General features: G+C 43.2%; 1 protein-coding gene across 3 annotated transcripts in view; it reads left to right on the top strand.

The window, feature by feature from the left end:
• Positions 1-18,031, top strand: part of CLIC6 (CLIC family member 6) — a 325,094-nt gene that overhangs the window by 293,265 nt on the left and 13,798 nt on the right. For all 3 annotated transcript variants that reach the window (XM_085621327.1, XM_085621326.1, XM_085621328.1), the window contains exons 3-5: positions 2,090-2,215; positions 4,235-4,341; positions 17,823-18,004. In XM_085621327.1, the coding sequence (XP_085477453.1) occupies positions 2,090-2,215; positions 4,235-4,341; positions 17,823-18,004 (415 nt within the window). The remainder of the gene's footprint in view (positions 1-2,089; positions 2,216-4,234; positions 4,342-17,822; positions 18,005-18,031) is intronic.

Genomic DNA, 18,031 nt, shown 5'->3' with positions numbered 1-18,031 from the left:
GAGGAGGTCCCAGAGTTCAACGGCGTGTTTGCGGGCGGAGCGGGTGTTGAGGAGGATGCATCTGAGGTAGTTGGGTTCTTTCCTGGGCGGAGGTTTGGCGGGGCGGATGCTGGTGAAGCTGCAGTTCCGGCAGGTGAAGGGTCATCAAGTTGATGTTAATTTGCAAATTTTTAGAAAAATGAACAAAATTGCATTTTTCTAAGTGCCATGTGGCGCATAAACATGCCCTTAGGGCATTTGTGTGTGCCACATGTACACACATCCCATTTTTGGGGGTGCATCAGGGTGGCATTTTGCCCCCCTAGCACCCTTGAAATTTAATTCGCAATTTGCGAATGCTGTCCCATTCACTCCTATGGGCCTCTAGGCCCATAGGAATGATTGAGAAGGCATTCCCTAATAGCGAATCATAATTTGCGATTCGCCATTAGGGAATGTATGGGAATCGCAATTTATTTTGCTATTCCCACATGCATAAGGAATTGCGAGTCCTTAATAGCAATTCCTTAATAATCACTATTAAGGAATCACAATTCTTTTGCTTGATGCTTGTGCCTGTTAGTGTGTGGCTTGTTCTAAGTTATTATTCCCTCGATTTAACTTTTTGTCCCATAAGTGTGAAACTGTCCTGTTGGTATAATAATCTGAGTTGTTGAATCATCATCGTCTTCCCAGTTTTCCAGATCCTGCAATCTTGGCCGGCTACTAGTATTGAACTTGGGGGTGTATACTTTCCTGATGTCTTCTTTTTAAGCACCTACCCTAGCAGTATTCAGTAGCCCCAAACAACCTGGTCTTTCTCTCTCACAAATACTTAAACCCCAATGACAATTTCAGTACCTTTACTTTTTGGGAGTCCCCCAAAACTTACCTTGCTTATTTGTGAGTAGTATCTGCGACCTATTTGACTGCCCATTTTTAGGTCTCGCCTGACCCAGCGCATGCGCTGGTCTGGCGAGACTTATTGAGAGGGCTCCAAAAAGTGCTACGAGGCCAGCCTAGAGCTACAGTGCATGTGCGCAGGCGCGCACGCCGCTTTTACCGCGATTACTTTCACTTTCGCGGCCGCTTTGATGCTTGATCGCGATCACTTTCGCGGCCGCATGGCCACTTGGCATACCCAATAGGTCTCGCTTTTGGGACCTTATAAGTATTTAGTTATGCAATTGTTGCATGGCTAAACACTTATAAGGTCCCAAAGGCGAGACCTATTGGCTATGCCAATGCTTGTTAAAAGTGCTGCAAGGTAATAGATCTGCTTTGGAAGGTGTAGAAAGAGAGAAACTGACGTCAGTGCACCGGGGCGGCACTTATATGCAGCTCTGCTCCCTCACCTTCGGGACAGTGTAGAGTCAGTGTGCAGGAGCACTGCCAGCTAAACCTTTCCGAATCCAGTCTGGCTCCTGGGGAGACTTCTAAGGTGAAGAATCTGCAGTTAGATAGATAGAGAAAAATCATTACAAAAGGTAGGTAACTTTTTCCAATACTCTTGGCATGGAAAACGTTCGTAAAGCCCAATGTCCACCGTACAGGGCATATTGGCACTAGGACAAGCTAAATTGAGAGAGAAGACAAATGAAAGGGCCTAGGTCCTTGTGGCAAGAATAAAATTGGCCCATTAAAAGAAACCGCCCACCGCTGCCTTTCTACCCTCGGTCATGGCCAATCTGATGCTGCTAGGTCTGAAGGGTAAGAGAGGGAGGCTGCCACAGTCTTACATGCCACCGCATAACAAGCATACAGGCTCACTATCATCCTCAGCAAGACCTTTGTATCAGCAGGTAGAATGACTCCTTGATGTGATGCTTGTGCCAATTTGAAGAGATGTGGCCAGAGTCCCAAGATCATGTTGCTGTCTTGGACCGAGGGTAACCATGACCCGCCACCAGAGTACTGTTTTTAGTGCTTTAATGCAGCACCATGTATACATAATTGCAGTGTGCTGGAGCCTTGTTGTGGTTCGTTGGTGTTGCTGACTTGCAAAATCTGTGAGGTTTTGTATATTCTGTAACTAACGCCAACCATAAGTAAATTCTGTGTTAATGATGTGCAACACAAAATTATTTCTGTTTAATCTATCTTTATCCAGGAAACCTGCAGACCTACAGAATTTAGCACCTGGGACAAACCCTCCCTTCATGACTTTTGATGGAGAAGTGAAGACAGATGTCAATAAGATTGAAGAGTTCTTAGAAGAAAAATTAGTGCCTCCAAGGTAAATTGATGTTGATATGAAACATGCCACAGGAAACCATTCTGAATAGTCAGGTAGCCAGTTACCATTGTGCAAGTTGAGCCTATTCTAGATTGACATGCGGTGCGTTATTCAGCCTTCTAGTCGATGGATCTGAAACAAGTTTCTTTATAAAATTAGGTTTTTCTACTTTGGGTGTCTGCCATAGTTGCAGTCCTTATGATTCATGGATGAAGTGTCACTTTTGAGAAGGTTACCACAAAGATATTCTTTAATGGCCTATTGATCTTTGAAGCAAGGAATACATATTATAGTTGCCTATGCCACAGCCGGGGTGGGAAGTGTGGTAGTGGATGTGCCTATATTTTGATTGGACACCTTTAAAGTGGTAAATGGTATCACTCATAACAGCTCTTGAAACAGCAGGATTAAGAAATACATAAGAATTATGTAATTCAGATTGATCCTTATGTTTAGTAGACACATCAGGTATTTGCTGTATGATTTGTAGTTACAATTTTGACACCATTTTTATACTATTTTTTCATGTATTTATAATTTAATTGAGCCATTGATGCTCTTCTCTTGCCCACAAAAAGGGCAGTATTTGTAGTTGCCAGCCGGCGCCGGGCTTGTTTTCACTCAGCTCCGCTCTGGCCTGGCGCTGCCCCCACCTCTTGCTCCCGATCAGGACTAGCCAGGTGTGCTGACTTGAGGCGGGACGCTCCAAGCACCGCTTCATCGACGCTTTTGCCGCATAAACAAAGACCGGTTAAGTCGGGTTCAGTCTGGGTCGCTCTTCCCACCGCTTGGTCTCTCCGTATCCTGCCGTGCCTTGATGCCGTCTCCCTCGCTGCTCCTCTTGGCACCCCCGCAGATCGGAGCAGATTGGAACCTCGGAGCGGGGGGGGGGGGGCTCCTTCTTGCCGCCGGCGTCCTCGCTGCTCCTCTGGGCATCCCCAACTGCCAAAGCCTCATCCTCTGGTGCTGTTGTCCGCCGATGGTCCCGCCAAAGCCTCATCTTCCAGTGTCCCGTCTGGGGTGATGCTCCACGTCAGTCCGATGGCGGTCATATTCCAATTGGATCAGGGGGTTCAGTGCCACAAGGGGAGACCTGCACCCCCTTTTGTACACCCCGGCCGCTTGCCCTCTCTCACCCGAATTGGCGGCTCGCGGCTAGCTTGGGGGCGACCAATCTTGTCGCCCCCTTCTTCGGGGGCTTGTGGGGGGGGGGTTGGGGTTCCCGCCTCTGGGAGGCCTTGGGCACGGGCCCCTAACGTGTCCCACTTCGCCTCCCCCGGCCCATGATTTAAGACGTTGTGCATCACTCACAAAGCTCTTCTAAACTCAGCCCCTCCTATCTGGCTAGAAAGTTGAAAATCTCTGGTACCCAACGGGGTTCGAGGAATGCTGAATCCCTTCTCCTGGAGCATCTGAGATTCAAACATTAATGCTATGTGAATCAGGCCTTCTCTGGCAGTGCGACGAGGATTTGGAACTCCCTCCCTTCCCTTCGGAATTACGCACTACAATGAAACAAATCACTTTCCAGTGGGAACTCAGCCTTATAACTTAGAGACACCTCCTTTAAAGTAACCTATGTCCTCTGTGATTTCTTGTACCGCTTTCACTGAAGCCGTTCCTTTGAGCCTTAACTGTTATCGTTATAGAGCGATCGTTTACATGTATCACTACCGATAAAGTCCTCTAACGCTCTAAGGTCAATTTCGAACTAAATTAAATAAATAAATAAAAACAATAAAGCTTTCAGTGAGAGCCTGTTGCTTACTTTCTCTAGCCATCTTCACTGATCAGACTGGGGTGACCTCAAACAATTCAGTTGCCATCTTAGGAGAAATACAATAACTAGTGTTCTAGAAGTTACATAATAGGGAGCATGGTAAGGCCTTTTCCGAACTTATTTTGAGGTATGCAGTTTATATGAGAAATGTTTACTTTCCCTGCTTTTCATTGAACATGTGTCCGTGATTGGTAAATTGAGTGTCTTCTCAGGAAGTTCTTAATGTAATACTTCCACAGATACCCTAAACTTGCGACTAAACATCCAGAATCGAACTCAGCTGGAAATGACGTGTTTGCGAAGTTTTCTGCCTACATAAAGAACACAAGGAAAGATGCAAATGAAAGTAAGTTTGGTGGTAACAGTTGTGTTTCCTGTAGCATCTGGAGATTGATAATCCACGCTTAATATACAGATAGCATCGACATGTAGTACTGTATTGTACTCACCTTTTGTACTATTGTTTTTCAAATATGGTTTGTTTATCTAGATAACTTGTTAGGAATTAGAAATATAAAACTGACAAACAAAGTTTACATTAAAAAAGCTCAGAGTGGGCCTTATGCTGCAGAGGCAGTACTTCCACTTCTGGGCAGGCCAGGAGGAGCAGACACTCACCATTTGCTCAGGCTGGACTTTTTTCTCTGCTGCCGGAAGTTCGATGGCAGAACTTCCGGCAGCAGCAAAAGCAACGTTTACGGCTGAGTGGTGGACACTGAGTGTTCCATTTGCCACTCAGGTGACAGCAGGAGATCACAGAAGTTCATATCCTGGAACATCCAAATACGAGGTTATGTCAAGTTTTGATCTGCTGCCCCGGGGCAGATTTGAGAGACGTCGTACTTCTGTGTGAAGTGCGAAATTCCCTGAAGTCGCCTGACACCCATAGATCGTACTAACATTTACTCACACTGCTGGTAATGAGCACATGCTGCAGGACAGTGTGTGGTAGGGCTACATCTCTCTACACTTGTCTCACTCTACTCTAACCGAATGAAATCATCTGTGTCCTCACAATGCATGGATGTGATCCTTTCCTTTCATTTTTTCAGGCAGTAAGGAAGAGGTTGGCTTTAATGCTTCCCGAGCAGACATTAGGCACCTGTATAGAATATGCATACATGCTTCTCCTACAGGATGGAAATATTGCCTCATACAAGTTATGGAATTAGCCTAATTACTGATTCAAAATAGTTTAACGTCCCAGTAGAAATGCTGCAATTCTTTGAAGTTTATGCACTTTTGCAACCATCTCGAACAAGCCTCTGCATTGGTAGCTGGTTGGAACTTTTGTATTCTGCGTGTGATGTGCCAAGGTCAGTGCCTTCTGAGATTCTGTAAGGATGTGATGCGACGTGTCCCACTGCATGATTGCATTCAGATCAGACTTCTAAGAGGATGTATTATGGTCTCTCTCCATCGAGGCTACTCTGTTTTGTGTCTCATTTGGATATTGCAAGACCTGAAATCCTTGACGTGGTATTCCCCCAAACCTTTTACGGTCATCCCTCCTGTTTGCTGAATTCGTTTTTATTGACTTTAGAAATGTAACTATTACGAACATATGTAATCCTCATATTTTCTTGGCATTACACGTATGCGTCCAGAACCAACTCTATTTGCAGGTACATCCCCAGAATCAGAAACAGGTTTACTAGTGATAACGTCATGGTGACCTTTAGATGATGCAATTATTTCAGTATCGGAACATGGCGATACTTTTCTGGTGTTCCACCAATTACCGTCTGACAGCTTCAAACTGTTTCCCTTCACAAGTACAACCTCTTTGGGACCAGACCACTTGGAACAACCCTTCCTAGATTTGTCACCCAACCATACTCTTACAAACATTCCCTGCTTGAACAAACGCTTGTGCTTTATGATATTTTTGTTGTGCCTATGACAATATGCCTTTTGGTATTCTTCTACTCTGTGTTGTACCTTTTTTATGTCTGCCTCGTATTTCCCAGCTTTGTTCATCCAGGCTGGAACAGCTACAGAACATGGTACTCTGCCCTTGAGTAACGAAAAAGGTGTCTCTTTAGTTACCGAATGAGGGGTAGTGCGATACGACCATAACATGTCTTTTACCTGTCGCCTCCAACATTCACCACTCATGCACGCTAGTTGTATACATTCCACCAATACTCTGTTAAAGCGTTCCACAAGCCCATTTCCCCTTGGATGATACACAGGTGTTCTGGTGTGTTTGATTCCCCACCTGACAAGAAATTTTTCAAATTCCTCTGAGATAAATTGAGGACCATTATCTGTGACTATCTCAGCAGGGCACCCCTCCCTTCTGAATATGTCCTCACAGAATGAAATGACATTACTGGACTTAACCTCTTTCACGAAAGCTACTTCTGGCCACTTAGAGAAATAATCAACCATTACTATGGCAAATCTTTCAGTCACATTTAAAACATCAAAAGGTCCATATATATCAATCACCAATTTGTCCCAAGGACCCTTAGGTATGGCTGACGACACAATAGTGGTTTCCTGGGATGAATGGGTCTTGTCACTGCATGCACAGGCAATGCAATCACGAACATATCGCTCAATTTGTATGTCCATTCCAGTCCACCAAAAGTCCTCCCTCACTCTCCTTTTCATGGCGGACATCCCACCATGACCTTCGTGCATGATGTTTAATAATGTATCTCTTAATGTCACGGGTACAACCAACCTACTACCTCTCCAAAGTAACTCATTTACTACATTTAACTGTGACCAAATTAATTTGAAAGACTCCAACTCTTTATGTAATCTCCACCCTTGTTCGCGGTTTAGAACACTCTTGATTTTGATTAATACTTCATCTTTATCAAGAGCCTCCCTCCAGTCCTCTTCACTGATAGCACTGCAAACGTCTTTTACTTCCGCTACCATCCATCCATCATCCTCTTCGTCTTGTATATCATCTAAAGGTAACCTAGATACACAATCGGCATTTATGTTCCTTGCACCAGGAATATATTTAATTTCAAAAGTGTACTCCTGAAGACGATATAACCACTTAGCTATTCTGGAAGTAGCCTTTCCTGCTCCTCTGGTGGAAAAAAGATCCACCAAAGGTTTGTGGTCCGTGTATAATTTGAATCTAGTTCCCCACACAAAAATTCGAAAATATTGTATTCCCCACCAGCATGCTAAAGCCTCTTTTTCAATGGTCGAATATGTGTGTTCTGCACCTTTTAAAGTGCGGGAAGCAAAAGCCACAACTCTTTCCCTGCCATTATGTATCTGACTCAATACTGCACCTAGACCCTGATTGCTTGCATCAGTGGAAATGATGGTTTGATCTTCTGGATCAAAAGGTTTCAAGGTGACCGCTTTGGAAATATCTTTTTTGATATCATCAAAGTTCTGTTGACATGCTTCAGACCACTCAAATTTGGCATCCTTTTTCATTAATTTCCTTAATTCGTGTACTTTTTCAGAGAAATGATGTACAAATTTTGAGTAATATTCAGCAAGTCCAAGGAACGATCTAAGTTGGTCTTTGTCACAGGGAGCAGGTGCTCTTTCTATAGCCTCAACCAAACTTCGTTTAGGTTTAACTCCATTGCATGTCAAAGTGTGGCCTAAATACTCAACCTCACTTACACCAAATTTGCATTTTTCTAAAGCAATGGTAAGCCCAGCCTCCAAAAGTTTCCTGAGAACTTGTTCTAAAACTTTGTCATGACTGGTCTTATCACACCCCCAAACTAAAACGTCATCTTGGAACACTAAAACGTTTTGCAGCCCTGCTAATATAGACTGCATCACCCTTTGAAATACGGCCGAAGCCGATGCCAGACCAAATGGCATGCGAATGAATTGAAAAGCACCCTCTGGTGTAATGAATGATGTGACATGTCTCGAATCTTCATGTAATAATACCTGGTGATATGCGTTGGATAAATCCAACGTGCTGAAATGTGTACCTCCCTTTACTCTTGTTAACATTTCATTGATATGAGGAAGAGGGTGTCGATCTATCCAAATGTTTTCGTTCAGGTCTCTCAAGTCAATACACATTCTGATATTTCCGTTAGGTTTCCTGGCCAAAACTATCGGACTTAACCATTCGGATGCCTCAATGGGCTCAATTACTTTGTCCTTACAAAGTCTTTGTAATTCATCCTTAAGCTTGTCTCTTAATATAAACGGAACATTCCTAACTTTATGCACCTTGGGAATGGCATCAGTTTTCAAAATAATTCGATGTTTAAATTTTTTTAAACATCCTAACTTTTTACTGAATAATTCAGGAAATTTAGTGACCCAGTCAGTAGTGTTCCCTGTGGATGTTAATAGTACTTGTTGTGGATGATTAGGATTTAATATTATGTCAAGAGCCCTTTGTTCTCTCCAGCCTAAAAGTGATCTACCCTTGTGTACTACATACAATTTAGCCGTAGTTTTCCTATTAAGAAAACACATTTCTGTTTCAGCATAGCCCACAACTGGTAATTTTTCGCCACAATATCCCTCTGGGATGACATCAGTGGGTTGTAAATCCTCCAATTTTCCTCCCAAGTTTTCCCATACAGATTTGTCTACGATAGTGAATGGGGAGCACAAATCAGCCCAGACTTGCACATCTTTGTCTTTGATTCTAATCGTACATTTTTTAGGACAATAACTATCATTCTTACTCGCCTCACACTTAAGAACTTGATTTGACTCTATGACCATCACTTCTACATTGTCTTCATCACTATCGAATGAAGTTTCTTCCTTCTCAGAATTATCTGCTTCATTTACCATGTTAACGGACTTAGAGACTACCACCGGTACAGAGCTTTTGCACCATCTAGCAAAATGCCCAAATCTTCTACACTTGTAACATCTGCTTTTAGCTGCAGGACAATGACTGGCATCAGCTGTTTGCTTAGAACTGCCACACCTAAAACAAACTTTTGGCTTGGTTTTTACTACATCGTGCTTTTTCTCTAGAACCGTTTTTTCAATTGGTTTTTTAACACTCCCTTTTATGTTGTGTACAGTTTCATCATGTGCAACTTTTTTGGATAACGAGTTAAGTTCTTTAACGTATCTAGATGTATTTTCCATTCTCTTAGCAACAGATAATGTTTTATCTAAAGAAGGATCTTTTAAGTTTAACAATTTTTCTTGAATCTTGAGATTCGACATTCTGTTAATCAATTGATCCCTAATCAGGTCATCCCTCATGTCGTTAAACTTACAAGTGACAGCTAACATCCTTAAATTAGCAACAAACTGCTCAATGTTTTCTTCTGATAATTGTGCACGTGAAAAAAATTTGTGCCTTTCTACCACCACACTCACTTTTTTCCCGAAATTCTCTTCCAAAGCTTTCAGCGCAATATCATATACATCGATATTACTATCCCCACCCGCTTCGTCATCTGTGTTCACTGCAATATTGCTAGCTTCTACCATAGATAACGTTTTTAACACATTTCTACCTTCTAACCCTAAAAATTGTTTCAAGATTGCCAACTTCCTTTTTGAGACATACACATCACCCCCTATAGCTTCTAAATATGTCTCGAAAGTCTCCTTCCAATGTTTCCACATCATACATGGTTGACCAGGATTTTGCAAAAAAAATGGTGGTGCTGGAATTGTTTGCGTCGTCATTTCTGTCCGTGTTGCACTGGTATGCTAATGTGCTTATGTGAAAGGTGTCAATTGTTATAAGATAAAAGATGTTGAAGTCACTGTCACTGTTGATGAATCACATAAAACAAACGCTGCACATGCTGCATATTCAATGATGAACAATTCCTACCCAAAATGTGGCTTCTTGGTTGGATATGCCGTGAACACAAAACAGGCCAATGATGTCTCGATTAGCAATAATGTCAGTGGCTTGGTAAACGCTGTGTAGAATGTGACACACTGGTATCGATGAGTGTGTCACCGAAGAAGATTGGAATAAACAACAACAAAAAAAACGCTGAAAGCTTAAATTCTGTACTTCCTGGTGCGCGTGCGGTAGGGAGCAATACAAGCCTAGACCGCGCACTTTAAACTCACTGGTGGCACGCTTCCGGGTTGCAGAGGCATGCGTGTCACCGATGTTGCGCTTGATCCGAATACGTGCTTACTTCAATATGGCGCACGTATTACGTAGACGTCGAACGCTCGGAACGCCTTGCACAGCACAGTGGTCGTGCGTCATACAGCGTGTCCGCGATGCAGCGTCTTCAAGAATGGCGATGTTTGAAACTGAGCGGCAGACCAGGTAGGCGCACGGACTTTCCGTTTACCAACTGTAGACTATGATTGGAAACAAAATTTGGTCCACAGACTTGGTCGCACTACTGCACGTTCAATGCGTTCACATGAATTTCTCAAATGACGAGATAATGCATAGTTACCGCTTCAGTCCTACAACGCCCAGACACAAATTCCAATAATATGTGCCAATGCCCATTAAGCAGGCATAAAGACACACGCGAACTGCTGCATCCACATCGGGAGTGGTAACGACAGATACCACGTTGGCTAGATGGACACCGTGTCAGCTTGTGTCTTAATCAAACACAAAAAAAAACAGTCCAGGGGTCACTCACACTCGAAGCATGTTCCTCCACAAGGTTTCGTTAAATTGAAGCCTCTTGCAGTTGTGTCCTTTACTCTATATAGGTGATCCCATCCTCGTCGCCAGTTTTGAGGAGACCACACACTTCTGTAGGTTTTAGATGATTTATTAAGATCACAGGAACGACCCCTGGAAGCACCAGCCACCTTCCTCTGCAACTGCCTTCTCCTCTCTGTTCCCCTTACATTCCACTCACCTCACATAGAAGACAGGTTGCTAGGAAGCGGCCAGCATTCCAAAGCATCTCATCAAATGCACATGTAAAATCGCATTGATCAATTTGGAGAATATAACAGTAACCAGTGGCAAAATGCTGGTGCTCTCTCCCTCGGACTTGGTAAAATTGGTATACATCTAATTGGCACATTTAAATTGTTTAGAAGTCCATAGTATATAGTACTTCATGTACTCAGGGGCCAGTAAATTAAATGCTACTCTTAGGCTGTAGCAGTCAATGTGTCACCCACTAAAGTAGCCCTTTAAAAAATGTCTCCGGCCTGCCACTGCTGCCTGACAAAATAAGCCTTCTAACAGGCCTAAACCTTCCTTTTTAGAATTTTAAAAATCACCCCTAAGGTAGGCCCTGAGAGCTCCTAGGGCAGGGTGCTTAGTATTTAAAATGCTGGACATGTTGGTTCAGGTTTTGCAAGTCCTGGCAGAGAAAAACTCCCAAAGTGTTTTTTTACTGTGGAAAGGCCTACCTCTCCCCTGGGTTGCCTTTTTACATTTAGTAAGTCTTATCCATAGTTTAGAAGCAGGTAGGAGAATACTATTTACCCACAAATTAACTGTAATTTTACATTGTTCCGTTTGTTGAACCTAGCTAGTTTGGTGACAAACCAAGGAAACGGGGAAGATTAGATAAAGGGGGCATCTGCCACCCACCGGCTGGCACTGGGGATAAAAGTGGCACTCTGAGAACCTGAAATCAAAACACGGCCTGTGGAATATTCTGAAGAAGGACTGCCCTGCTGCCAGAAGGACTGCCTTGCTGTTTGATGAAGGAAGATTGGACCTGCTTACCTTGATCCAAGTCTACCCAGAGTGACTCCAAGGGTCAGTTGACTGACCTCCTGTGTGGGTTACAGAACACAACAAGCCTCAGAGCCCACCCAGAAACTGCCCAGTTGCAACTGGGGCTGCCTGTACCTGACTGAGCCCTGCTGTTGGCCTCTGCTGGAGGGAGTCCTGATCCCCAAGATGTGTTCTCCAGGTCCTGGACCCTTGACTGGCAGCAGTGGAAACTCCTACAAAAAGAAATAGTGAAAATCCTGAAGTGGGGTCTCCTCGTGACTGTGAACAGTCGTTTCGCGCCAAAACTCTACTGCCTGCGATGACCAGCAGCGTGAAGCTCCGGTGAGACATGCTTTACACGCCGGCAGCGACAGTCCGGGATGACCTGCAACGCGAGACCTGCACTTCGTGCAATAGCAATGGCATTCCACGACGACCGCCTACGTGAACTCCAGCAATGACTGGTTCCATATGTGCTGCATAAATACTTTACACAAGTTAAGCCTGGCTGCGTTTGTGCCAAACTATCAGAGAGTTAAGCACAGGTTGACAATCCTTGTCAGGTTCACTCTGACAAGCTTTGTGGTTGTTGCTTGCATGGGGCTTTCATCCCTCTAAACCAGTTAACCCAATTTCTCACAGATATTATATAGTTAGATTATGTTTTAAAGATTTATAGAGCACTCTTATACCTGGGTCTACGGTGCCAAGAAGGGGAGCAAAACTGAAAGCAGTCTGGCATGAGCATGAGGAAACCACACAAGAGTTTGTGAATGTAGAGACTGCAGGAATATGTTGCTGCTAAGCATTGGGCATCAATCTCACATTTAGCATCTACCTTGACTCTTACCCATGGGAAGGGCGTAAGGATGAGGCCCAAAGTTAGAAGGCCAGAGTTGAGATGACCCTATTTTTTGGCTGTTGCCAGTCATCGCCACCTCTGTTTTGTTAAGATTTGCCTTGAGCCAGTTGTTATCCATCCAGTCTCTGACTTGCACAACAATAATCCTCAAGAGTGGAGGAATCAGAAGCCCTACCACTAAGCAGACAGATGAGATGAGAAACATCTTTGTGTCAGGTTCTGTCAGCAGCGCCAAACAACAAATATGCCACTAACCTTTGAAGTCCTCCAGCGGGGACGAGGGATCGTAGAAAAGCCCCCCAACTCCCCTGAGCGCAAACTCCCATAGAGTTGCCAGCAGCAGATACACATTTGCCCCGACTAATAATCCACTGTCCAACAGCTGCTATTTGAGTTATCTTACAAGAGTCACTATTTTGGTCAGCACTACTAGCCTGCCAGGCCTAATCTCTGCCAGTGCCTCATCATATTGGTCACTGCCAGGCGCCCATCAAGACACCCGAAGCACTCAGTATAGGTACCATTCACATATCAGAGGTCTAGGCTTGGCCTAAATTCTCAGGTCTCACACAGCCAACAAGCTCTCAAAGCAGACAGATTTGAAAGAATAGACAGGTTTAGGTCAAATAGAATCACACGTTAGTGGAGCATTCTTCCCGCTGCCCTAAGGACTTGCTCCATGTCAGTGTGCAGTAACGTACAATAACTTGCCAGAGCTAAAGTCACTATACACTCAGGACAATGATGGAGTCACTGCTGCTTCCCCATTAAGTGCCAAAGCAGTGTATTTTATATGAAGAGATACAGGAGAGTAATACCTCAAACTATTACCAATTACTGTCTTTTATTTGCAGCTTCTGCCCTCAGCTAGTCCTTTTGATAAGTGGTGACAGCTGCAGCAGATTATTGTACTCCTATGAAAAGGAGCATTCACCCAGACTATCCCAGAAACACGGGTGCAAGTTACATGTGCGTGTGTGTGACTCATCGTGTGCACTTAGCAGATATGTTCTCAGCTTGTTCTGCCCCTGATTATCACCTGTGCTTCCGTAGCCTATAAGCTGGCATGGCCAGTCTTCCTGGAGCATGAATTAGCCTCTTACTGTAACCGCCTGAAAAAAACTATACCGACCGCCGTCCGAATGAGAGATAAGGTTTGTTTGTGTAGGAAGAGTTGTAAGGAGACTATAAGGCCAAAATGCAGGAAGTTCACCACCTCAAAAATGTCTGTCACTGGAAGAAGGCAGTCTGTAGGAGATAAAGGCCTAATAGAAAGGGGTTTCTCCTGAGGTTTACAAGCGAGGCAATGCTCAGGAATGTGTCAAGCGGTAAATAAATCTCTTTGAGTGAGTGGCAGCAGAGCCAGGAGCAACACAGTCCACTGAGAGCAATTCGGAAGGGATTAGTGTCTAATTAGGATCTTGAGATTTTCATTGAATTGAAGGAGAGAAGACAGCTGAAGATTCAAGTGGACTTGTGTTTTCACCAACAGTTGATTTGTGTATTCAAGGGGAAACGTCCTGCTGTATCTGGCAGAATCCCTGTATGGGTCTGGGTCAATTTGGTTCCATATTTGCTGGTTGAAGCAGGGGTCTCTCCAATGTGCCAATAATGCCAGACACCAGCTTTCAACCTGAGGTGTTCCTCAAGAGGTTGCCCAAGCCTATAGTGGTCCACGAAGGGTAGTTGGGGAGATAGCAGGGTGGTCTGCCTATGGGATAAATCGTATAGGACGGAGAATTGTGCTTATTTGCAGACTTGGTGGAGGAATTTGCCAATTCTTGTTGCACCAGACAATGGTAGTCACGATTAGGAATCATTGGGGAAATGGAGACTTAGAATCTGCAACGCACAAAGACTGTCAACTTCTTTGTACAATGACGGGGCATGTAAAAGTGGTCACTTCCCTGTATCAAGCCATACTTACCAACATTCTAACTTCCCTCACAGATTTGAAAGTGAAATGGGAGACGAATTTAGAATTACAGATTATGGATATGGAGTATGAGAAGATCCTACCTCACATTCCGGCTGTCTCTCGTAAGGCCAGATTTAAATTAATTAATTTGTATTTTCTGCATAGATCTTACCCTACACCTGGTAGGATCAATAGGTTCTATGCAGCTGCTAATGCAGCATGTCCAAGATGCAGGGAGCTTAGGGCAGAAATGTACCATATGGTATGGGCCTTCCCCTCTTAAGAAGGGTACTGAGAAGAGGCTGTGTTAACGATATCACACAACGGGTGATCCCTTGTACACCCCAGGCCTGGCTCCTTGGGGGTTAGCCACACCCTAAAAAACACCACTAGATTTATTGATTTGGCATTGATACTAGCCAAACGAGAATTGACAATGCATTAGAAATATGCTGGGAGACCACGTTTGTTTAAATGGTGAGATTAGCTGATTAAATGGGCAGGACTAGAGAGTGCTGTATTGTTTCTTGAAGAGAGTTCGGGGAACAATTGATAGGGCTAGAGCATGGGAACATTTATTAGATAATATATTGGCTCCAGACTTTGTCTCAGATACATCTGATAACTCCCATCTTTTGTTGGAGGATTCAGAGGGTGGAAGTAATTGATTTTGCTGGGGAAGCTTTGGGTGGGATTGGGAGTTACAGTGGTGAGCTCAACTTGACAGTGGATTATGGAACTCCATATATAACAAGCTTGGTAAGGGGTAACGAAGGGTGGGTGTGTTTTTGTTTGTTAGTTGATAGCTGTAGAGGTCCAGTTGCATGTTTTAATATGTTATGTACTCAGGCTGCACAGGTTTGAAAGATGTGCACATCCTTAACCTGTTTTTACTCTGTGTTTGCATAGATCAGTGGTTCCCAAACTGTGGTCCAGGGACCCATTGGGGTCCGCGACTACTTAGAAAATTAAATAATATTAATAAGGTGTATATAAATAAAGAAACTAAATGTATAATTGAAACTTTTAAAACGTACTGTAAATGTGAAGGAATTTGAAATTGGAGACTAAAAAGTAAGTGAGTATCCTCGGATTGCTTTGTGGGAGCAGCGCAAGTGCATCAAACAGAATATAGTAGGGATGATGAGTGGCCTCAATTGAATTTTGAAAAGGTCTAACATTCATATTGAAATTTAAATTTAGATTTTTTTAAATGTATATTTGTTTTCAAATTAAATAAAATGTGTTATCATTTGTGTATTTGTTAGAATACTTTTGTCTGTATTTTTTAGTATTTTTTTGCAGTTCAAATCAATGACAATGCTTAGGCTGGGGCCCTCACTTAGCGGTCATGACTCAGTAGGGGGGGCCCGGATTCCAATAATGATATGGGGGGTGGTCCCTGGGTGCCAGGAATGATTAATTTGTGGTCCCCACAAGTCAAAAGGTTGAGAACCACTGGCATAGATCATTGTCTGTTTCTGTTGTGCTATGTCCTGGACGTGTTGCTCTGTATTACCACAGTGCATAGATAATTGTCTGTTTCGGATGTACTAAGTCCTTGCAGCTATTGTATTTCGTTTTTTGGTTATGTGAAAACAATAATATTTTGTTTAAAATAAGAGGTTGCCCAAGCCTAATTTCCTAGCGCACGGTCCAAGGTAAGTGATGGGTCTCATTTACTCAGTCCATAATGAGCTGCTGCTTAGTTCGAACTACTCATCAGTGAGCCGAACTCTATTGAGAACCACTGATATGCTCCGAAAGCCATAGTCACCAGTATCGCCACTAGATAAAAGGCAAATAGTCCTCAAGCCAGCAAAGGTTGCTTCACAGAGGCATGTGCTACTTGATAGATTTTGCTTTTGTGTCACAGTAATGAAGCTTAAAAATCGGAAAAACTGTAGTTCAGAGTAGTTAAAATGCAGAGGCAGCAGTAAGTCAATTGTGCTGATCCCTGAGGGTTCTAAGGCCCAGTTATCCGATAATGAGGCTTTTTTGCCTGTCTCTTGTGGCCATTATACTATATTGATCTGTGGCTCCATCCACCGATGCCGGGAACAATATTTCTTTATGTCTTGATTTAGGTTACTGATTCCTGGTCCTTATTGTGTAGCCAAATGGGTTACACTGTTAATGAGATTGTTTATTAAATGCTAACTCCCTTTACCTCTCAGTTGGCCAGAAAGGTCCACCGGCTAACAATGCTAAGAGAGTTGGTCTAGCGCTGGATCATCTGCCCAAATTCCTGTTGTAAGTAAAGTACAAATGGACCTTCTTTTGTGGTCCCATGAGTCAAACCTACCAGGAGCCACCATTCTCCTACATCCTGTTTGAAGCTGGACCTCTAATTGGGCCTGAGAGGTGCTCCTTCTCTCCTGCATCCTCCTGTGATGGACCTTTTTTTTACTGCAACAGGCACTCTGTAAATGTCACAGTCTCTTCTGGTTGGTTCTTGTGTTGACATATTTAGGAAGCAATGTTCTCTCAAAGGAGAGTTGCCACAGGTGATATCTGACAAAGTCTCAGAGGTTTCCCCCTGATTTGATATTAACCTATGGTGAAGGTCCATGATAGAGCAAAAACATAAAATACATTTGCTTATCTTCAGCGATTATAGAAGATGATGATTCGGCTTGTTTTCAGTCTTTTGAAACAAAACTAAATGGCACAATCTACAGAGAGTCTGCATTGCCTCCATCTAGAAGCCAAGACTCAGTTTAAGATTCTCTGTATCATTTTCAAATCTAGAATAAGGTTGGACCTACAAATACCTACAAGACATGATATCTCCCTGCAAGGTGTCTTAGATCACATGACCAAAATCTGAAATATGCATCTCTTTATGTTGATGGGAGATGCTTTGGCATTTGGGAGCCTAATAGTGGGATAATATCCCCAAAGAGGTGAGTATGATGATCAGCCAATTATTAGTTAGGTGGAAACAAAGCATATCTTTTTTCACGTCCTTCCTTTCTTGAGCACCAGTTGACTTCCATTTAAGGCCAGCGCCTAGAAACAACACTAGATGTTATTGTACTTACCCTAGCCTATCCTAAAGAGAATGCCTAAGTAGAAATATAATCTGTCGGAGGCCAATGCAAGATGTACGGTCCATCGATCAGGTCTGAGATCTTGCGTTGCCTGGTGTATTAACTTTTGCCCCACTCTTACATTGTAAACTATCGGGCATCCCCAACATTGAGTTTCCCATTTCCAGAAAGTACATTTGATCCGCTAACTCATGGAATTTTGGTAGCAATGCACGTGAAATGTTTTGCAAATAGTAGATTTGTATCTGCATCTACTATTAAAATGCATGTATTTCTTTGATTTGTTTTTGGCTGAACCTTTGCATTCCTATTACAATCTATCTGAAATTATTGGAAACAAGTGGTGATCACAAGCAACCCTAACCAGTGTATTCTTCCATTTTGCTTATCCTAGATTTGGAAAAGGCTTTACTCAAGGCACTGAAGAGATTGGATGACTATTTAAACACTCCATTGCCCGATGAGATCGATGCCTATAGCACTGAAGACATTACTGCTTCCAGTAGAAAATTCCTGGATGGCAATGAGCTCACTCTAGCAGACTGCAACCTTTTACCAAAGCTCCATATAATTAAGGTTTGATTCACAGTCTGTGCTTTTTAT

This window comes from Triturus cristatus, chromosome 8, assembly GCF_964204655.1.
Source record: "Triturus cristatus chromosome 8, aTriCri1.1, whole genome shotgun sequence".
NCBI classification, from domain to species: domain Eukaryota; kingdom Metazoa; phylum Chordata; class Amphibia; order Caudata; family Salamandridae; genus Triturus; species Triturus cristatus.
This window is presented reverse-complemented; position numbering and strand designations above follow the sequence as displayed.